The following is a 22,732-nucleotide window of genomic DNA, read 5'->3' as shown; positions in this document are numbered from 1 at the left end:
AAATCTCCTGAGTGGAGTAGGTGAGGACGCGTTCCCCGTAGAGGGAACAGTAGGCTTCGGGTTGACCTAGGGTTTCCGGTGGGAAATCCAAAGTCAGACCCGGATAGTCCGATGACTATCGATTATATCATTTATCATATTGTATATGTGCTAACTTTGTGCTGCAGGGTAGCTTTGTGATTAACATATCTTGCAGAGACCAAAGTGCAAACATAGGCCTCGGATGAACAGTACCGAGGCGCCTCCATGGAGCTTGGAGGCGCCTCGAGTGCTAATGTGACGTGGTCGCGCAAACCTGCTGAAGGCGCCTCAAGTGTGCATGGAGGTGCCTTGGACGCCCAGTTGGAGGCGCCTTATGGGAGGATGAAGGCGCCTTGAAGGGATAAGGCACGACCAGTTCAACTTTGATACCAATTGTTGGATCGAAAGCGCTAGAGGAGGTGAATAGCGCTCGTGGATATTTCATTCGATTCGTAAAACTCGTTTAGAATAAACGCAGCAGAAAGTAAAAACAAACACACATACACGAAGGATTTACTTCAGTTTTCCAAGAATCAGATCCAAATTCTTGGAACCCAAGGTGAATCGTTCCAACGTATCCTTGAGTTCTTTAATTTGAGTTTTTAAATTGGAATTTTCCTCCTCAAGTTGTTGGACTTGAGTTGAATTTCCAGTTTGAACTGGCTTTGTTAAAGAACTCGAGTCAGTCGCTTCCTTAAGAGCTGTTACCTCCTTTTGGAGTGACCTGACCCGGACATTAGATTTAGCCAATTTTTTAAGCAAGTATGGAACTAAGCTTTCCGAATTATCAAAATTAATACAAGACATTAAAGCGCTTAAGTGAGTTTGGGCCCTTCAGAAACGTATGCAGATCCGTGGCTTGGCTCGGACTCGGTTTCAGACTCGCTCTCCGTTTCGGATTCGGATTCGGTTTCAGTTTCGACGATGTTTACTTGCACTGGTAATGCGAGAAAGCTCTTCGGTTCTTCTTCATCCATCTCGGATTCGTCTGACGACTCGGACCAGGTTGCCTTCAACGCCTTCTTTCTTCGTTGCTTCCAATTCGGACAGTCCGGCTTGTAGTGCCCCTTCTGGTTACAGCCGTAGCAAGTGACTCTAGTCTTGTCTTTTGTGATCGTCTGAGTCACCCTTTTTACCTTGCATATTCTCCGTATGAGCTTTATCAGTTTGGAAGTTATTTCGTCTTCGTCCTCTGTGTCCGATTCGTCTTTGGATTCGAGTTTGGTTTTCCATCTTGATGTCGGTTCGCGCGTTCTGCTAGTACCTACAACCAAAGCTATATCCTTTTTGACCGGGCGTGCATTAATCTGCTCATGCAATTCGAATTCAGAAAACATTTCGTCTAATTTAATAGAAGAAAGATCCTTGGAAACCTTGTAAGCATCTACAATGGATGCCCACAAGGTATTCCTTGGAAAGACGTTTAAAGCATACCTTATAACGTCTCTGTTCTCCACCCTTTGGCCGATCATATGAAGTCAGTTGAGTAGATCCTGGATGCGCGCATTGAGCTGGTTGGCCATCTCACCTTCTTGCATTTTAATATTGTATAACTTATTTAAAATTAGGTCGCACTTACTTACTTTAGCATCGGAGGTCCCCTCGTGCAGTTCGATCAGTTAGTTCCACAGCTCTTTTGCACTTTGGTCCCTGCAAGATATGTTAATCACAAAGCTATCCTGCAGCACAAAGTTAGCACATATCAATATGATAAATGATATAATCGATAGTCATCGGAGTATCCGGGTCTGACTTTGGATTTCCCACCGAAAACCCTAGGTCGACTCGACGCCTACTGTTCCCTCTACGGGGAACGCGTCCTCACCTACTCCACTCAGGAGATTTACCTGTTGCCAGTACGATCCTCCAGATCGACTGGACTTTTGCTCAGTGTCCGATGCTTCCGGTCTTCATGCTGGATGTCCGGTCCTCGACCCACCCAGACTTCTACCCGGTTCGCGACACCAGGATTTTAACCTAGGGTTACCGCCCCCTAGGATTTTTGCCCGAAGCTCCGACCCGCCAAGACTTTCCGCATAGGGTTACCACCCCCTATGACCTAGGGTTACCGCCCCCTAGGGTTTTTCACTTGCCTAACCGCAATTAGGACTTTCCTGAAACACTCAATCAAACTGTTAGACAACAATTAAACTTAACTTTGAATTCCTTTGCCATTATCAAAACTAAAGTTCGATCGTCGGATGCTTCCCGCACCAACAATCTCCCCCTTTTTGATTATGGCAACCAAAATTCAAAGTTAAGTATAAAAAATATGCAATAAAGATAAACATAAATGAGTACAGACATAAACAAACATATTAGCACATTCAAGCTCCCCCTTAATAGGAGCTTCCCCTTAAATAAATTCCTTTTTATTTCAAATTATCCTTAATTTCCTTTGAATTTTCATATACTCTCCCCCTGTGCCATATATCAAAAATAAGAGAGGAAAAAATAAGTATAGAAATAAGCACTTAGCTCTTTTAAAATAAGTTTCTTGTAGATATTTAGCTAAGTTAGAAAACTATTAGCTATAAGTTTGAAGACACAATTTTAAAATCTAAGTTTAAGAAATAATTTTCAAAGTAATTTTGAAATTAATTTTTCAAAGGATTTTTAAGTTATTTTTAAAATAATTTTGAGATGAATATTTTCAAGTAATTTTCAAGTGATTTTAAAATAATTTTCAAAGTATTTTGAAATAATTTTCAAGTGATTTTGAAATAATTTTCAAAGTATTTTTGAAATAATTTTCAAAGTATTTTGAAATAATTTTCAGGTGATTTTGAAATAATTTCCAAAGTATTTTGAAATAATTTTTTCAAAGGATTTTTAAAATGATTTTTCAAAGGATTTTTAAAATGATTTTTCAAAGGATTTTTAAAATGATTTTTCAAAGTATTTTTAAAATATTTTTCAATGTAATTTTTAAAATGATTTTTCAAATAATTTTCAAAGATTTTTTAAAATGATTTTCAAATGATTTTTAAAATGATTTTTCAAAATAAATTTTTCAAATGATTTTCAAAGATTTTTAAAAATGATTTTCAAATAATTTTCGAAGATTTTTAAAATGATTTTTCAAAGTATTTTTAAAATGATTTTTCAAATTATTTTTAAAATGATTTTTCAAATAATTTTCGAAGTTTTTAATATGATTTTCAAAGTAATTTTTAAATGTTTTTAAAATGATTTTCAAAATTATTTTTTAAAATGATTTTCAAAATTATTTTTTAAAATGATTTTTGAAGAATTAAAATGAATTTAATTTTAGTTGTTAATTAAATTAAATATTTGATTATTAAGTTGATTAAATTGACTAAGTTTACCCTAGATCCATCTCACCCGATTCTAAGTTATCAATCAGGTAATCTTAATTAATTTTGTGAGATGATTATCTTTGATTTAGGTTATTTCTAAGGATTAATTTACATTTGAGTTAAACTTAGGTTTTTCAATTAGTCAATTAGATATACAATTCAAAGATTGGTTCCCAGTCAGTGATGATGCACTAGGTCTTCTTGGGTATGGGAACATCCACCACTTTCTAGACAGAGTCGCTCAAAGAAATTACGTATTTAATTTTCTTTTTGAAACCCCTAGGTTTAACTAACAAGTGTAAATTACGCCTAGGTCCTTAATCTATCCTGAATCTAAACATGCATCTTACAAAATTAAATAAACAAGCATCAATCAGTTCTATCTATTTGTAAAGATGGTCTTTCTATTGACTCCTCCTGGATCATAGCCTCGATATGGTCTATCGAGGTAATTGATCTGATCCTTGGGGACCCAATATTGTCCAAGTCCAACTTGATTAACCAAGTTTGACTTGGGGACCCATGCTTGAACTATGTTTCGATTATTTTTATTTACTAAAGACATATATGATTTATATTTTCTTTTATTTTTAAATCCAAGTCCGGATTTGTTGAAAATGGCTCGCTATTTTCCAAGAATCAGATCCAAATTCTTGGAACCCAAGGTGAACCATTCAAATGTATCCTTGAGTTCTTTAATTTGAGTTTTTAAATTGAAATTTTCCTCCTCAAGTTGTTAGACTTGAGTTGAATTTCCAGTTTGAACTGGCTCAGTTAAAGAACTCGAGTCAGTCGCTTCCTTAAGGGATGTTACCTCTTTTTGGAGTGACTTGACCTGAACATTGGATTTAGCCAATTTTTTAAGCAAGTATGGAACTAAGTTTTCCGAATTATCTAAATTAATATTAGACATTAAAGCGCTTACAGTGAGTTTGGGCCCTTCGGAAACAGATGTGGATCCGTGGCTTGGCTCAGACTCAGTTTCAGACTCGCTCTCCGTTTCGGATTCGTATTCGGTTTCAGTTTCGACGATGTTTGCTTGCACTGGTAATGCGAGAAAGCTCTTCGGTTCTTCTTCATCCGTTTCGGATTCGTCTGACGACTCGGACCAGGTTGCCTTCAATGCCTTCTTTCTTCGTTGCTTCCGATTCGGACAGTCCGGCTTGTAGTGCCCCTTCTGGTTATAGCCGTAGCAAGTGACTCTAGTCTTGTCTTTTGTGATCGTCTGAGTCACCCTTTTTGCCTTGCATATTCTCCGTATGAGCTTTATCAGTTCGGAAGTTATTTCGTCTTCGTCCTCTGTGTCCGATTCGTCTTTGGATTCAAGTTTGGTTTTCCATCTTGATGTCGGTTCGCGCGTTCTGTTATTACCTACAACCAAAGTAATACCCTTTTCGACCGGGCGTGCATTAATCTGCTCATGCAATTCGAATTCAGAAAACATTTTGTCTAATTTAATAAAAGAAAGATCCTTGGAAACCTTGTAAGCATTTACAATGGATGCCCACAAGGTATTCCTTGGAAAGACGTTTAAAGCATACCTTATAACGTCTCTGTTCTCCACCCTTTGGTCGATCGCATGAAGTCTGTTGAGTAGATACTGGATGCATGCATGGAGCTGGCTGGCCATCTCACCTTCCTGCATTTTAATATTGTATAACTTATTTAAAATTAGGTCGTGCTTACTTACTTTAGCATCGGAGGTCCCCTCGTGCAGTTCGATCAGTTTGTTCCACAGCTCTTTTGCCCTTGAGAATTGTCCGACTCTGTTCAGTTCTTCTTTTATCAACCCACATTGTAGCATACAGGTTGCTTTAGCATCAGCTTCCACTTTCTTCATGATGCTGGTGTCCCAGTTGGTGCAGGAAACTAGTTCCCCGGTGTCGTCGCGTGGAAGCTCGAGACCGGTCTGGATGATGATCCACATCTCGACTTGTGTCTTGAGGTGGTATTCCATCTGGTTCTTCCAATAGGCAAAGCCCTCGCCGGAGAAAAGAGACGGGCGAACAGTGCTAAAGCCTTCTTGGAGGGTCATTAAATACTTGCACACAAAGAGGAGAAAAGAAATGTACCAGGACTTGATCCTGGATTAGCAGTGTGGTATGAAAATAATAAGAAAGAAACGAACTCAAGTGGTGTTGCACCAACTTCGAGAAAAAAATACGATTATGAAAAAAAATTGATCTGAATTTAGCAAGTATACTAATTCTGATCGACTCCGAAAAATTGAAAATACCACAAAAAATTTGCTTGACTGGTGGTTGCACCAAATCGAAGCGACCCCGCTCTGATACCAATTATTGGATCGAAAGCACTAGAGGGGGGGGGGGGGTGAATAGCGCTCGTGACTATTTCGTTCGATTAGTAAAACTCGTTTAGAATAAACGCAGCGGAAAGTAAAAACAAACACACAGACACGAAGGATTTACTTCGTTCGAAGTCTGTGGCGACTCCTATTCGAAGGCCCGCGATCCTTGATCGCTTTCCGTGGGCAACAACTATAATTTCGAAGAATGTTACAAATTAAGAACAATTTGCTAAATAAAGAACTACAATACCAATGACATAATTTAAGGTAATCGAAGTGCCGGGTCGTCGGGTCGAATGGAAGCTTTCTCGGGATGTCTCGTTAGCAGTCGATTGTAGCACGAACACTTGGAGTTGATCTATTGAGGCTACTGTTTGAGAAGTTCTTTTATAAGGTGCTCAAGGCGCCTTGAAGTCTATCTAAGGCGCCTCCATGCTGGCCGAGTCACCCGCGTGGATCAGAACCGAACTGGTCGTGCCTTATCCCTTCACGGCACCTTCATCCTCCCATAAGGCGCCTCCAACTGGGTGTCCAAGGCGCCTCCATGCACACCAGAGGCGCCTTCAGCGGGTCTGCGCAGCCACGTCACATTAGCACCCGAGGCGCCTCCAAGCTCCATGGAGGCGCCTCGGTACTGTTCATCCGAAGCATATGTTTGCACTTTGGTCCCTGCAAGATATGTTAATCACAAAGCTACCCTGCAACACAAAATTAGCACATATACAATATGATAAATGATATAATCGATAGTCATCGGACTATTCGGGTCTGACTTTGGATTTTCCACCGGAAACCCTAGGTCGACCCGACGCCTACTGTTCCCTCTACGGGAAACGCGTCCTCACCTACTCCACTCAGGAGATTTACCTGTTGCCAGTACGATCCTCCAGATCGACTGGACTTTTGCTCAGCGTCCGATGCTTCCGGTCTTCATGTTGGATGTCCGGTCCTCGACCCACCCAGACTTCTACTCGGTTCGCGACGCCAGGATTTTAACCTAGAGTTACCGCCCCCTAGGATTTTTGCCTGAAGCTCCGACCTGCCAAGACTTTCCGCATAGGGTTACCACCCCTTATGACCTAGGGTTACCGTCCCCTAGGGTTTTTCACTTGCCTAACCGCAGTTAGGACTTTCCTGAAACACTCAATTAAACTGTTAGACAATAATTAAACTTAACTTTGAATTCCTTTGCCATTATCAAAATTAAAGTTCGATCGTCGGATGCTTCCAGGCCATTGATTTTGCTGATTGTTATCTTTACAATGAATTCATGCATAATTATGATGATTGGAAAACAGAACCTTCAAAAGGCCATAGATTCAGCAAAAGATGGATTTAACTTTGAGGTTTCTCTTCTTGTTGATAAAAATCTTCTTATCATTTCAATTAACCTTTTCCTTCCATAATCCTTGTTATTCACCTCCAGGTTCGGTGGCATCCATTTTTTCTCAACCCTGATGCACCCAAAGAAGGAATTAACAAGACAGACTTCTATAAACAGAAGTTTGGAGCTTCACAGTATGAGGCGATGATGTCTAGGATGACAAAGGTCCTTTTGTAGTTATGTTCTGAGTTTTAGTCTAATATCTGACTGATCAAAAACATCTTGAGGCATAATATATGTTTTGTTTTGCAGATATTTAATAGCCTTGGATTTGAGTATGATACCTCTGGGTTAACGTAAGTGAACAACATATAAGACCTTGTAATTGAGCGTAAAGAATGTTAACACATTCATGGGTGATTCAGGGGAAGTACACTGGATAGTCACAGACTTATAACATTTTCTGCAAGCCAAGGTTATGATAAACAAAATGCTCTTGTAGAGGAGTTGTTCCTCAACTACTTCTGTCAAGGAAAGTACATTGGAGATCGGTAAGAATTCTTCTGAGTTATTGGAAAATAGTCATATTTTCTTTAGTTTTTTTTTTTTTCATATGCATATAGAAATCTAATAAATCTAGTCAACAAGAGTTATAAGCTTCTGCATTCCTATGATTGATGGCTTTGTTATCGTTGAATTTGCATCTTAAAACTAGCTTAATTAGGAATAATTATCATGGAGTTGCTTAAACATGAACTGAGGTAGATACACCGACCTTAATTTCACCAAGCTTTACTTTGCGGCACCAATGGTGTTGAGCTAACTGAGATGAAAATAATTCCATAGAACTATGACTCCTTTATAGATATTCCTATTAGGTTTCATACACAAATTAGTATGATCAAAAGTAATTCATGTGCTACATTCGTTCCAGTCTTCTGCATATTACGGGTACAAAATAGTAGTGGAGTTCCAACATAGTTTGAAATATTTTTATACTGATTGCTCGTTTTGCACAGATTTTGGAATGAAATTGTAGTGTTTCTTACCATTGAGATGAGTGTGGATATTTCTCCCTCTAGTGCAAACACTTATTACTTTTCCAAATTTCTAACCATGCTAGTTGTACTGCTAGAAGAAATATACGATTACATTGATCGGTTCGAATTCATCCTGTCAAATTTTCATGCCTTTGTTAGAAATTTGGCTTGAAGGGGAGCCTTGGCACAACGATAAAATTATTGTCATGTGACCAAAAGATCACGGGTTCGAATTCTGGAAACAGCCACTTGCAAAAAGCAAGGTAAGACTGCGAACAATGGATCTTTCCCCGGGACCCCACATGACGGGAGCTTCGTGCACCGGGTTACCCTTTGTTAGAAATTTGGCATATGAAATCTTGAAATAAATACAGGAAAGTTCTATTGGATGCTGCTGAGAAGGTTGGCATAGAAGGAGCTTCAGAATTGCTCCACGACCCAACAAAAGGGATAGAGGAGGTTGTTACTTGTTATTACAAAAACAAAAACAAAAAACAAAATTCTTCAATCTTTTCAAAATTCTTGTTTCTAACTACTTCAAAGAGTTTTATTTGCTTTTATCTTCGTTTTCTGCCATTGAAAGGTCAATGAAGAGCTTGAAAAGTATTCTTCTCGCATCAATGGAGTTCCCCACTTTGTGGTGATTTGTTTTATCCTAGTGCCTTATTTCTTTTACAATATTTTAGACCGTCTCTTTCCAATTGATATTCTTTTTCTATCAGATTAATGAAAAATACAAGATCAGCGGTGGACAGCCTCCTGATGTGTTCCTGCGAGCATTTCAAGCAGCTGCAGATGATGGTTCCCGACAATGATTTTTTTATTTTGCTAAATAAAATAATGGTTAAGCATGCATTTCACTAGAAAATGTTTACCTGTTTTAATAATCCTTCATGATGAACTCTCAACTTTTCCAAATCAGGAAACTATATTTTGTTATCGATTGTTTGTATCATGCTCTCACATTGTTATCCAGGGCTCCAGAAAAGGTCCATCAAGATTGTGATTTGAACCTTAAGATTTTATAATAGCACCGTTCAATAGGTAAATGAGATTTGAACTTAATTAGGAACTTATCAGTCTACCATTCAATCTTATTCTTTACTTTTAAGTAAGATTTGAGGCCTAACTTTGATTGAATGGACTATGTTTACATTCCTATAAACATTAAAATTTGGTATTTGTTGCAAGTAAATAATCTAGGGAAAAGTTGTGTTCACATGAGATCAGTTTACTTGAACAAGCTGAGTCTCTTTATTAATGAATATGGTATATTAAGTTTATGAACCTATACCGGCTTCTCGATTTATCTATGATTGATAAAACTTTTTTTTTGTAAAACCGGATAGATCATTAAAAAAAAATACAAAAGTACAATGCTAATCTGGGAACATGGAGAGATACACCTCAATTTCGATATTTAATCTGAATATATTTAAAAGTCGCCCGTTAGGAGGACAAAAATAATATATAATTCACATGTATTTTTAATTGTAATTTAATATTGATAATTTTAATGAGTAAAAAATATCGTATATAGTATTTATGGGACTTATTTTTTTTAGGTTGTTACGCCAGCCCAATTTTGATAAACGGGATCCATTGGTAGAATGTAGTGAGTGATCAGGTGTGCCTAAAATAGACGGTCATGATTTTTTGGGATTCGTCGCCTTTGATGTATAATTTTTGAATCCCTCCGAATTGGACTGAAAGGAAAGGAGAAGAAAGAATAATAATAATAATAAAATATATACAAATCCCCATCGACCCTCCACCCTCAACCCTAGGTTTTATCCTTTTTCCTCTTCTTCCGCCGCCGCACTGCTCTTTTCCCGCCGCAACCTCTTCTCCCGCGATCCCTCCACCCTCAACCCTAAAGCTAGGTTTTATCCTTTTTCCTCTTCTTCCGCCTTTCCCGCCGCAACCTCTTCTCCCGCGATCCCTCCACCCTCAGCCCTAAACTAGGTTTTATCCTTTTTCCTCTTCTTCCGCCACCGCACTGCTCTTTTCCCGCCGCAACCTCTTCTCCCGCGATCCCTCCACCCTCAACCCTAAAGCTAGGTTTTATCATTTTTCCTCTTCTTCCGCCGCCGCACTGCTCTTTTCCCGCCGCAACCTCTTCTCCCGCGATCCCTCCACCCTCAACCCTAAAGCTAGGTTAGACTGACGTTCCTCGGTTGAGCGATCACAACCAACGTTCAGCCACAGCAGCTCCAGCCATCGAACGTGGTCCGACGTTCCTAGGTCAGAATAGCTCCACGTTCGGGTATATGTTAACTTCTACAAATCGATCATGCGTGTATCATCAACAACATTCCATTTGTTTGCTCTCCGCTCTGGTGTTCCTGATATTGAAAGTTGTCATTTTTTAAAATCTGTTGTTTTATTTTGCATATTTGGTTGATTGCGTTAGACTTTGTAAAGTTAAAATTTTCTGTCGTGTTGAATCTATTTCCTGATTGGGTTGGTTGTCAAGTCTTCATTTGGTAGATGAAATGTTTAGCAAGAGTTAGATGGAGAATCGACAGAATTAAAAATTGTCTGTTGCGATCAAAGGAATTAACACAGATTCTATCATCAGAGCTATGAATCAGGAACATTAGAGCGGGGAGCAAAAAAACGGAATGTTGTTGATGATACACGCATGATTGATCTATAGAAGTTAGCACATACCCGAACGTGGAGCTCTTCCGACCTAGGAACGTCGGACACGTTCGATGGCTGGAGCTGTTGTGGCTGAACGTTACTCGACGGTTGGGTGGCTGCGATCACTTGATCGAGGAACGCCAATCTAAGTTGCTGGAGAAGATGTTGAGGACGGTTGGAGCAACGATCGCGGGAGAAGAGGTTATCGGGAAAAGAGTAGTGCGGCGGAAGAGAGAAAGAGGAAAAAGGATAAAACCTAGCTTTAGGGTTTAGGGTGGAGGGTCGATGGAGTAATGTTCAGCCACAGCAGCTCCGACCACTATTAGAAATTTAGCCTATTACGACATTTTCTTCATGACATTTAATTTAAAATGTCATTATAAATATTTTTTAATGACATTTATCAAAAATTATTATTTTAAATATAAAAATATCATGTTAGATAATATATAGTGACAAATTTTACTAATGTCGCCATATACTATCCTAATAATCACTTAATAATTAAGTTTTTTTGGTTTTTTTTCCCTGCCCTAACGCTAACCCATTCCCTCATCACACGCCGATTTTCTCCTTGCTCTTCACTGTTCTCGCTCGCCGCTCCCCCACCCTAAGCGCCGCTCCCCCACCCCGCTCCGATCCTCTCCCTTTCTCTTCCCTTAGCTTCTCTCGTCATCGCCGCTTTTCTCCTTGCTCCTCCCTAATCTGCTCTCATCGGCGCTCCTCTCCCTTTCTCCTCCCTCTGCTCTCGTTCGTTGCCGCTCCTCTCCCTAATCTGCTCTCACTGTCGCTGGGATCTTCACCCACGCTCACGCATACCTGTGCCGCCGCCGGCCTCCACCACGATTCCTCCACAGCACTGCCTACACGCTGTGATTCTGCCTTTCTCCTCCCAAACTCATTCTTGTCGTCGCTGCTCCCTAATCTGCGGATCTCACCGTGATTTGTAATTTTCTTTTTTAATGTTGTGGATTGGAAGTTTGTTATTGTATATTCTCCTAACTAATTTCTTGCTAATTTCTTGTTTTTTTTTAGGTTGTAGATTGGAAGAATTTAATAGTCACCTTGCTCCTTTCTACATAATCGAATCAAACAGGTATATATAATAATAGTTTTAAGTTTCAGTTCTTATCTAACAAGCTTCACTTGTATATGTGTTTGGTCTTTTTTCTTTGAATTTTGATGGATATGTTTCTTTCTTATGTAATTTCTTATGTAACGTGTTCAATCTTAGTGAGTGTTATGAGATCTAGGGATTCTTTAGTTTACTCCACTTGGCTAATGATGTGCTATGACCTTGCTCATCACCTAAAGGTACTTCATTAGCAAATTCACCCTTATATCTTTGCTTTGCACAAAACATAACTAGCTTAAAGACATCCTTTGAAAGGTTCTACAATAGAGCCATGGAGTGGTTGTATCGCTTGTAGTTGTAATCGAATTTAGTTGCTTTGCACAAGAAGCATACAAATGTTTGATCTTGTGAGACTTTTAGAGATTCTTAATTTCTTGAACTTGGTCACCTCTACATCTCATGTTTATTCTCAATATAACATAGAGGTCTTGGTTCTATGAAATTACCTTATTATTATGGCTGAGTTGGAGACTTTTACTAAGTTAGTTTTCTACTCATCCTATCGTCAAAACTTACAAAATCATGGGAGTTGATTCCTCAACAGGTGAGAAATCTGTTGTTTTATTATGGCTGAGTTGGAGACTTTTACTAAGCTAGCCATTGAACGTGGTCTGATGTTCCTAGGTCGGAAGAGCTCCATGTTCGGGTATCTGCTAACTTCTATAGATCGATTATGCGTGTATCATCAACAACATTCCGTTTTTTTGCTCCCCGCTCTAGTGTTCCTGATATTGAAAGTTGTCATTTTTTAAAATCTGTTTTTTATTTTGCATGTTTGGTTGATTGCATTAGACTTTGTAAAGTTAAAATTTTCTGCCGTGTTGAATCTATTTCCTGGTTTGGGTTGGTTGTCAAGTCTTCATTTACTTGTTTGGTAGATGAAATGTTTAGCAAGAGTTGGATGGAGAACTGACTGAATTAAAAATTGCCTGTTGCGATCAAAGGAATTAACACAGATTCTATCATCAGAGCTATGAATCACCATGGACAACAAAATGAATGCGACTTCAGTGTCAACTAACTATTGGATGTTTCTGTCGGTTTTAATTCTTCCTGCAAAAGTTATTTAGTGACTTGCAGCGAAGCATTAAGTAATAAATAACAAGTATTCAATAGTTAGTTGACACTGAAGTCAATTTCCTTAAGTTAATGATTAATTAACAATGTGTGATTTTTACTAGTGAAAAATACCATAAAAAAGTATCTACTCTTAATTATTTAATTTTTTCACAAGTAAAAGGGATGCTAGCTAGTTGATATACCTTAATTTTGAAGAACTATGACTTTCTCTAAAACTCTAATATCTTGTTTAATATACTGACATATATGAATAGTGACAGATCTGGTTAAATTTAAATTGTATTTCTGATAACTCATCATTTTGTTGTATGAGATATAAATACTTAGCTATTATGGTAGCTTTCTATGATGTGTTTTCTCCTATTATAACATTCATTTTTTCATTGTAGAGAGGATAATGGTAGGCCTTTCTCTAGGAGAGAAACAATTCATACATGGTGGGATTGCTCAGGACCTCCGCACGGACGGTCGAAAAAGACTCCATTACCGACCCATCTCAATCGAGACAGGAGTCATTCCTCAGGTTAAATGCAGATTTTTATTTGATTTAATTTTGTTGTTGTTCTAGTAGTTATTGTCTCTCCCCTTCTGTTTTGTAAGGAGTTCTACTTCATAAGCATTTCTCTGCTCCTGTTGTTTCTTAGGCGAATGGGTCTGCACGAGTTAGATTGGGAGCAACAGATGTTATTGTTAGCATTAAGGTATATTATTGATATCTGGGTTTCTCTCCAGTAACAATATCTGAGGCGAGGATACCAGGGTCCCTTATGTCATAACCATGGAGTAAAGCCTTCTAGTTTTTGCATTGGTTGGTTTTTGTGAATTTTTACATGATATTGGGTTATTTAGGCAGAATTGGGGAAGCCAAGCTCTCTACAACCGGATAAAGGAAAAGTTTCTATTTTTGTTGACTGCAGTCCGACAGCAGCACCAATGTTTGAGGTTAGTAGGTCAGTTTTATATTGTCATGGTGTTCCTCGTGCGGATTAACTTTCTGGGATATCTTTTTCTGTAATGGAAAAACTAATGCACTTTATCAATATATTAGAATGAGATCTTATTGGACTTTTTAAATATTGTTTTGCTTCATAGTTTTCATTCTTTATGATGTTTGTGAATGTATATGCAATGGAAACAATGAAGGCTCCTAAAAATGTAAATGTGATCATTGAATTTAGTCACTTAAAAAATATGGTAGGGATGAAATCGGGCTGGAGCGTGATATCGTATGAGGGTGTGATCATCTTCCTTATCCCCATATCTCGATGATATCAAAGCAAAATAGGACATCGCAACATAATAATTAATAATTGTTAAATGTAAGAAAATGTGAAAAATATCCTTCTCCTTGAAGATTAGGTTTCAACTCAGCATCGTTCACTGCTCCAGGAGATTTCAAAATTTTCCCTATATGTTCTCTATATTGTCGGGTGAATGGGTTGGGTTCAGTTAAGTCCCTACATACATCAAGTTGCCATCCCTATAGGTACAATGACTTATTTGTTGAGTATCGAGAAAAGAAGCAAAAGAATCAGCTGGCTTTTGTCAAATTCGTACCTAAACAGACAAAATTGGAACTATTACTGAGAATGGGGATGAGAAGCAAAAATATATGACTATGTGGAACCTTGATGAATGATGTACATAATTCTTCAGACAAAGGTCTATAGAACAGATAGACTATCGGTTTATGCTTTTAATAGTCCTACTACAATGGCCAAAATTGAAGACGATGCCTTTTTTTTTTTTTTTGCTGCTTTAATTTTTAAATTTGCCTTGCATGAAGTATCTGTAGCTATCAGGGAAATGGAAGATGGTCCTGGTAGTAAATTTTTGGTACAAATTGATTTATTTTGCAATTCTAATTGAAATTTATTTATTTTAAAACTATGACAGGGAAGGGGAGGTGAAGAACTGTCTTCAGAACTCTCAGTTGCTCTTCAGAGATGTTTACTAGGTGGTAAGAGCGGAGCAGGTATGTTTCTAGTATCCGTTGGTTATTGATATCAGTAATTCTGATTGCTTCTAACTAGTTGAAAATCCATTAATTGCCTAACTTAGAGTGAGTCATTGTTTTCTCTGTATTACGGAGAAAGACAGCTTTCATTCTGCATAATGCATGTCACTTGGTCTTGTGCATATTAACTTTATAGGCAAATTTTTGAATCCTTCCAAATGGCATTTTCAATAATAACAATCCTACTTTGGATCCATAATTGGTGATTTGTCTTTATACCTGTTTAACATCAGCAGTGGTAAAAATGATTCATGTTTATCTACATCATGTATTCTTCACTAAAAACATGGGCAAAACCAAGTATGGCCAGCAGTTCTTTCTTGTTTTTTTTATTACCAAGTGCTGAAATCCCAAGTTTTCATTGTTTGAATTCACTTTCTATGCATCATGGCCAATAAAATCCATTCCACTTTAATTTTGTAGCATATGCCAATACTTTCGTATGTTTTTTCACTTAATCTTATGTTAGTCTTCTTTCGTTTTGCTTCTAACTCGAAGAATTTAATTGGAAATCATGTGTACTAGATTACACATTAGTCAAGGAACAGGACCATTATCCAAGCATGCCTCATGGACATTTATGCTTTTCCCACCATTTAGTTGTCATGCAAATTTTCTGATTTTTTCCTGACCAACTTGCTGTGTCTAAATTCTCATTTGGCAGTCAATCAACTTCCTTTTAGACTACAAACTTTTCTTTGCATACAATTCTTTCTCCTTGTTGTAGGGGCTGGAATCGATCCCTCGTCCCTTGTCATTGTCGAGGGTAAGGTGTGCTGGGATTTGTACATTGATGGCCTAGTTGTCAGTTCAGATGGAAATCTACTTGATGCATTAGGCGCTGCAATCAAGGTAATCAATCTTAGTACTAGAGTCAGCAATTCTTGATTTCCTTAATCCTAGCATCTTATCCAGTGCTCATTAAAGTTTCTACCTTTTTTGTAGTCTCCAGATTGTATGAGTTCTAGATCAATATCAAATATAATGCACTTTTACTTGCTTTCTTCTGTGTCTAGTTATTTTCTGATTGATAATGGTCATTGATCATACTCCCTTCTGTGAAAGATGCCAAAATTTGAGAATGACAACCCATTTCTCTTAGTGTGCTAGTTGGATGGAACTTTTTTTTTTTTTGTATTCTCAGTCTCATCAAAATGAGTTGAGTCAAGCACTCTTTAAGACGTCATGAATAAAACCTCCCGTCCTTGTTTAATATAAAGCTTCACGTTGTCGTGTGTTTAGTCACACAGTGCTGCCTGCTATTTGATATTAGAAACTCTTTAAGACATCATGAATAAAACTTCCCGTCCTCGTTTAATATAAAGCTTCACGTTGTCGTGTGTTGAGTCACACCAGTGCTGCCTGCTATTTGATATTAGAAACTCTTTAAGACATCATGAATAAAATCTCCCGTCCTAGTTTAATATAAAGCTTCACATCGAGTGCTGCCTACTATTTGATATTGGAAAGAATTTCGGTCGCAATGATGCAAATTAGATCTTTATTGTATGTAATGTTGCAAAGTTATTGTCACTCCTTTGAATCCTTTTAGCCATCTATTCATCATCATATATTGTTGTTGTTCCAGGTAGCTTTAAGTAATACAGGCATCCCAAAGGTCACTGTTATTCTTGGACCTTCACCAAATGACCAACCAGATGTTGATCTCAGCGATGAAGAGTTCTTGCAGTTTGACACTACTGGAGTCCCTGTTATAGTTACCCTGACTAAGGTAATCGAAATAACTATCATACTCTACGTTCAAGTTTGCACCTATCCCCTTGCCTGGTTGGAAAGGGGCATTGGTTGCTTGCAAGCTATTACAACTGATGTGTTATCAGGTCGGTCGCCACTACATTGCTGATGCGACTTTGGAAGAGGAGTCTCAAATGAGCTCCGCTATGTCTGTCTCCTTGAATAGGCATGGACATATATGTGGACTGACGAAGCGAGGCGCTGCTGGCTTGGACCCAAGTGTTGTTCTTGACATGATTTCAGTAGCACAGCATGTAGGCGAGCAACTGATGTCTATGCTCGATTCAGAGATCGCCGCTGCAGAGGCAGCAGCAACCCAGGAACAATGATCTGTCTGCATCCTCCAAAGTTTCCTCCCAATCTGCAGGAGATCGAATGTTCGACTCATTTCTTTTAGTAATTGCTGTCAGCTTTACGTTTGAATGTTGTGGAGCAATTTTTATCATCTAAACAGAACTTTAGTAATGTAGTGCTTAGATTAAAGTAGAAATCTTATTAATGAGATATAATGACAGGAGGATCAAAGTCAAATAGGCATTTTTGGCATTTTAAAGTGTCTATTGAAGATATTTTTTTATTTTACTGAAACTATATTTTAAAATTTATATATTATATAGATTGGTAGGCTTCCACTATTATATTTATTGTTCATTATTGCACCAAAAACAGAAGAACTAGGATAAGATTTTTTTTTCATGAGTTTCGTGCACTGACGGAACTATTTTTTTATTGTATCAATCGTTCATGCACTAATGACAAATTAAACTAAATTAGGTGCCAGTAAACATGTCACCTTCCTATCGTCAAGATAGACTTCTACATTAAAAATGGATTTAATTAAACAAATTGTTTCACAAGATTCCTTTCTACTATACCTTCCTTTTCAAATTAGACTTCTGCATTAAAGATGTGTTTAATGCATTAAAATCCTTTCTAGAATTTTTAAAATTTTTATTATTTAAATTTATTTGATGTAATCGAATAAAGTTGAAAGTGGTAGAAATGATGTTTAAAACTTAGCTTGATTTTTTTCTTAACTTGATTTTTTTTTTAAAAAAATATTGAACTAATACCATCGAACATAGGGTGATTGCTTAGCTAAAAAAAATTTCCATTAATTATCAGAATAAATCAGGAAATATTTATAACTCATAAACTTAATATCTCGTAATTATACATCCTATTTAGAAGAAAAATCCCTACAAATGTATCTTAGAAATGTTAAATCTGGTAACATCGAATCTTGGGTGACCATATCAGCTTTATGAAAGTTTCCTACGGGCCTTAGGGTAAATCAGGAAGCGCTCGCGATAAACGGCCACAAAGCCCACCATCCTATGATTGCGAGCTCATATTTTGAGGAAAAATCTTTATAAATACTCCGTAACTGGGGATTAAACCTTAAATACCTGAGTGACAACTTATTGCCTTTTCATTACACCATAGCCCAAGCTTGTTAACTTGAGTTTGATTCATTCAAGAGTTATTCAAACTTCTATATTTAATTAATTTTATATATATTCAATGAATATTAATAAATTCTTATCCTTGGAATAGTATAATTGTAGAGCGTATAATTAAAAAATGATCCACATACTTAAACTTTTAGTAACTCGTCGTCTCGTATTTTAACAATTTTCTCGTTACGATTACCACTGCTAAATTTAATAACATATATTTTGTCATTAATCTATAAAACTTTAAACATTTAACTTTCAGTGTCTCCTATTAAGATTTGATCATTATGTCTATATATTAGAAAGGTGATTCCCTTTAAGTGGCTATTCATTTTGGAATATGTTAATTAGTATGTCCATATACAATAGTCCATTATATTTATATATTAGGAAAATATGTCCATGTCAAATAACTAATTATTTTGAAATGCATAGACTCTTAATTCAATATGTTGTTAGTGTTTCATGCTCAATTTTATTTTAATGCTTGAAATTGCAATCCATTTTATTCACAAGTAAGTCGTTGATTTATCTATTTTTAGTTTCATATGCATTTTGTAGAGTAACATTGAATCAAATGTTGCATAATGCTGGTACCGCACTCACTTCCTCCATCTTTGTGGCACTATGAACAATCTCATACCTTCAATTACTTTCTTGCTAGCCTATCTCCTCAGGTGACTATGTAATTAAAGTTTAATGCCTCAACTTGGAACATAACTATTGTGCATGGGGCTTGCATAGTGATTTCCTGTGAAGGTTCCCTGCAAAGTCATTCGATCTAGGCAATCTGAGTGGATTCATCAAGTCCTTTACGCATCGCATGACTTTGTATGCGGTTCTTTATGGAAATCTCCAAGTAAGTGCCTTATGCAGTAGTTAAGCTCCTCAATTTGATGTGTGTTTCACTAATTACTAGTGTGATTGATTAGATTGGAGGAATTGAATATAATGAAAAGGGATGGGCAAGTGAAGATCCTAGGAATAATGCTAGGTTTAGGAGGGGCAATGGTGATGACCTTCTTCAGGGGCCATCATGAAAGCCGACATCTACAACAATTAGGATTAAACATAGAGTCATTTCCCTTGTCGCCAGTGCTCAAATTCCTTGGCCAAAGTGGTGGTAACTTCATATTGGGAGCCTTTATTGCCATCATTGGGTGTTCCTCCTGCTCAGCTTATCTACTTTACCAGGTACAAACTTTCTTTAATGTTTAAATTTTCTAAGTAATAAGATTTGAATTTGGTTTAATATTTCTTTAAAGGGATCGCTTAAAGGTTATCATTCTTGATGTTTCATTTCAAGTTGTATGGCAAGAAAAGTTGTGAATGCTTATTTGTTATTACCTAACAAGCAAAACTCCTACTAGTCTATGCACTATGTAAACAAGTAATAGTGACATAATATAATCTTTCTATTATGATCTTGTATTATGTTGGTTTAGACAAAATCCACATTATCAAGGTGGAGTGACGAGCTACATCTGCCATCTAGGAATTTCTATAAAATACTTGTTATGAGATAAATGACAACATTCTTTGGAAGAAACTAATTTCAATAAAGAAGCCAACTTAATTGAGATCCCAAACAACAAGTAAATAGACAAGAGTTAAAATTATTTAGGTAAGTTGTATAATGAATCATGGAGATAAAAGTGCACTTTATAGAAGGGAGTGTATATATTTCTCAACCATGGAAATCATGCGTCTTAAGTTACCATCAAAATGAAGGAACTATGTGAAATTCTAACAAAGATCATGAAGAGGTTTCTTTGGGTAAAAATACATCTGGCCATCTGGACTGTAAAGAGGATGCAATAAATGATTTCAGAAAAATCAAGGTAGAGAGAAAGTGATTAAAGTTCACCACCCTAAGCAAGGAAAACATCTATGGTTCCATCCTTATCAAGTTAGTAAAGACCTTTGAAATTGTTTTCATAGTCAGTAATGATCTGAATGTATAATATTTTTGGTTATCTATAAAGACGAAGAACCTTGCAGGTTACATTTTGCACCACGTCTAATTCAACCCACTCATACTTGACAAACCTTAACTTCAGAGGATGATTATTTTGTATCCTGAATGTTCACAGGAGACAATAATTGAAGAATACCCTTGTAAACTCTCCCTCTCGTTCCTGATCAACTTAATGGGCCTCCTCCAGTGTGCAGTTGCTTCACTCATATTGGAGAAGCCCTCAGCCCTAAATTTGCAGTGGAACATGCAGCTCCTTCTCATAGTTTGCATTGTAAATATCTCACTTAGCTTTCTCTTTTGCTTTCTGCATCTTTGTTAGCTGATGGGGATCAAATTGTGCAATTTTTTGATCCCTTTGCAGGGAATTTGCATGGGTGCAGAAAGATTCATCATAATAATGTGTGTGAAGGAAAAGGGTGCAGTCTATGTTTCAGCTTTCAGTCCCCTGAGTACAGTGATAGTTGCCATTCTTGAGCCTTTGCTACTGCATGAACAGCTAACCTGGAGCTGGTAAAAAACTTTAAAGATGAATAATTTCATTTGTTATTTCACTTGTTAGTCTTTTTCATTGATACAACCAGATAAAGGAATGAAACAGATCATTTCGCTTTTACTTTTCTACTAATGCAGCCAAAAAATAGAAATGAAATGACACATTCTACTTGTCATTTCATTTTCATTCTCATTCTCATCAGTCCCATTTCATTCTATTGCCCTCTAGAGTTAATGCCTTGAATTCCTCAGAATTTTAAGATGAGACAAGGTACAAGCACATAATAAGTAGCAGAGTTCTTGGGTGAGCATTTGTATACTTTCTTAGTTGGCATTTGGACTTTGTCTTGGATGAGCATTTCTATGCTCTCTTAATTGTAATTTATTTTTAATTGTGTTTGAGTACTCTAATTAGAAGCACCTTTAAAGATTGAGTACGAAGTCAGTGTTAGTACATAGTGATTGGGTGCAATTATTGAAGGCTTGAATCCAAAATGTGTGAATCAGATTCTTTTAATTGGTTGAAGATAAGAGATAATTTACCACCAGCATGCTTGCCTCAAGGGGTACCTTGAGATTTGAGACTCGAATCATTCTCATAGAAAATTAGTCTGTGGAGTGGAACAATAGGTGTCTGTGGGTTGTGCCAAAACAACCTGGCTTAGCCAACTCGAATAGAACCATGTTTGGGTAAGATCAAGCATGACCTTGGTCAGTGCTGACCACAATGCACCAGAACACGCAATAAGGTATCTTCATAGCTTCCTTCGGAAGTATCAAGATGTACAAAAAATAAAAAATAAAATAAAATTCTAGCATGCCTGTCACATTTTGACATGGGATTGGGATCATCCTATAACAATGGTGGTTTCTCTTCCTGGTTAGTGGTTTGTCGTACTCTCTTTTATCTCCTAAACAGTCTGTGGCATCAAATTAAGCAATGTTTTGTAGATCCGAAGCTAGAGGGGGAGGGTGAATAGATGACTAAAAATGTATTCAAATCAATTAATCAAATCCAATATTAGTAGTGTGTATGTGGCAAGAATAAGGTGTGCAATAGCCAAAGTAAATTAAGTATAAACTGAAGTTAAAATTAAACATTGCTAACACAAGCTTTAACATGTTTGAAGAGAGGAACCAACATGTTTGAGGCACATGCACATGTTTATATTATGCTTGTTCATTATACCCTCTTCTCATACTAACAATAAAATATAATGAATTACAATTTAAAAGAGAATGAGAAAATGAATATGAAGTGGGAGTGTAAGAATGTGGTTGGATGAGGATGAAGAGTGAGGTAGAAGGATATTTGTTGATAATTTAAGCTTTTTTATGATCAACCCATTTAAGTCTTGCTCATGTCGAGCCAAGCAGCTGTGTCAATCCGACACTTCTTAGATAAAGGAGTAACAGAAGTATGACCAAGCTCCAAACAACTTGAGAAATCAAAATATTCGTAGCTCGTAAGTTACATGAACTAGAAGAAATGTTTCTTCTTTTCCTCTTCTACATCTCATTGTGCACTTCAATTGTTTTCTTAACTTTTTTTCCTCCCTTCTAACATTTCTTGAAAGAAATTTGATGTTTCTGCTACACACTGGACAGCTCGACAGGCATGACAATGGTTATTGTTGGCCTATACTTGTTCATTTGGGTGAAGGCTAAGGAATCACCTCATGACTCTGGCGAACATGAAGATCCAAGAGAAACATGGAACACTAACTGTCAGGTATCAAGCAACCAACAACCCTTGTTAGCCACAACCATTTTGTAAATGCATTTATGAATAGGTTATATTATAATTGGCACGACAGTGAAATGTATTTTATTTATGAAAGAACACCAATGAAAATGTTGTTTCATTTTCATTTTGAGTCGAATTTGGTTGTCAGAGTGCTGGGTATTTTTCATTTATACGAGCCATTGCTGACAGTGTTGTGTGTGTAATTTATATTTACTATCAAGTAATTATATAAAATGAATATTTACTGTCATCTAATTAAATAAAATTATTTAATGCTAGTATAATTTATTCTAGGGGTGTCAAAAATGAACCCGACGATCCAACCCGAGTCAATCCGAAAGAAATCATGTTCGGATTGGAAAATTTCGAGTTGGGGTCGGGTTCGAGTTGGAGGGATTTTGGGTTCAAATTT

General features: G+C 37.1%; 3 protein-coding genes across 3 annotated transcripts; all 3 read left to right on the top strand.

Moving 5' to 3' along the window:
• Positions 1-6,932: 6,932 nt before the first annotated feature.
• Positions 6,933-8,843, top strand: LOC122041373. The gene is made up of 7 exons (XM_042601024.1): positions 6,933-6,995; positions 7,076-7,198; positions 7,286-7,329; positions 7,399-7,524; positions 8,388-8,472; positions 8,597-8,653; positions 8,736-8,843. Exons 1-7 carry the CDS (start codon positions 6,933-6,935, stop codon positions 8,826-8,828), a joined length of 591 nt encoding a protein of 196 aa, XP_042456958.1. The 3' UTR covers positions 8,829-8,843.
• A 2,351-nt stretch (positions 8,844-11,194) lies between these two features.
• Positions 11,195-17,177, top strand: LOC121975362 (exosome complex component RRP42-like). The gene is made up of 9 exons (XM_042526968.1): positions 11,195-11,605; positions 11,695-11,755; positions 13,264-13,397; positions 13,519-13,575; positions 13,724-13,816; positions 14,771-14,849; positions 15,619-15,743; positions 16,480-16,623; positions 16,733-17,177. The coding sequence occupies exons 3-9, from the start codon at positions 13,272-13,274 to the stop codon at positions 16,973-16,975; spliced, it is 867 nt and encodes a 288-aa protein (XP_042382902.1). The 5' UTR covers positions 11,195-11,605; positions 11,695-11,755; positions 13,264-13,271; the 3' UTR covers positions 16,976-17,177.
• A 1,883-nt stretch (positions 17,178-19,060) lies between these two features.
• On the top strand, positions 19,061-20,733 carry LOC122041365 (WAT1-related protein At4g08290-like). Its single transcript, XM_042601013.1, has 4 exons — positions 19,061-19,297; positions 20,197-20,352; positions 20,443-20,591; positions 20,712-20,733. Exons 1-4 carry the CDS (start codon positions 19,091-19,093, stop codon positions 20,731-20,733), a joined length of 534 nt encoding a protein of 177 aa, XP_042456947.1. The 5' UTR covers positions 19,061-19,090.
• Positions 20,734-22,732: the final 1,999 nt, after the last annotated feature.

This window comes from Zingiber officinale, chromosome 1B, assembly GCF_018446385.1.
Source record: "Zingiber officinale cultivar Zhangliang chromosome 1B, Zo_v1.1, whole genome shotgun sequence".
NCBI classification, from domain to species: Eukaryota; Viridiplantae; Streptophyta; class Magnoliopsida; order Zingiberales; family Zingiberaceae; genus Zingiber; species Zingiber officinale.
This window is presented reverse-complemented; position numbering and strand designations above follow the sequence as displayed.

Coding starts and splice junctions, on each gene's coding strand:
- LOC121975362 (XM_042526968.1), top strand. CDS start 13,272: ATGGTAGGCCTTTCTCTAGGAGAGAAACAATTCATACATGGTGGGATT. Junction 13,817..14,770: donor CAGCAGCACCAATGTTTGAG/GTTAGTAGGTCA, acceptor AAACTATGACAG/GGAAGGGGAGGTGAAGAACT. Junction 14,850..15,618: donor AGGTGGTAAGAGCGGAGCAG/GTATGTTTCTAG, acceptor TCCTTGTTGTAG/GGGCTGGAATCGATCCCTCG.
- LOC122041373 (XM_042601024.1), top strand. CDS start 6,933: ATGATTGGAAAACAGAACCTTCAAAAGGCCATAGATTCAGCAAAAGAT. Junction 7,525..8,387: donor GGAAAGTACATTGGAGATCG/GTAAGAATTCTT, acceptor AAATAAATACAG/GAAAGTTCTATTGGATGCTG. Junction 8,654..8,735: donor ATGGAGTTCCCCACTTTGTG/GTGATTTGTTTT, acceptor TTTTTCTATCAG/ATTAATGAAAAATACAAGAT.
- LOC122041365 (XM_042601013.1), top strand. CDS start 19,091: ATGCTAGGTTTAGGAGGGGCAATGGTGATGACCTTCTTCAGGGGCCAT. Junction 19,298..20,196: donor CAGCTTATCTACTTTACCAG/GTACAAACTTTC, acceptor GAATGTTCACAG/GAGACAATAATTGAAGAATA. Junction 20,592..20,711: donor GAACAGCTAACCTGGAGCTG/GTAAAAAACTTT, acceptor CTACTAATGCAG/CCAAAAAATAGAAATGAAAT.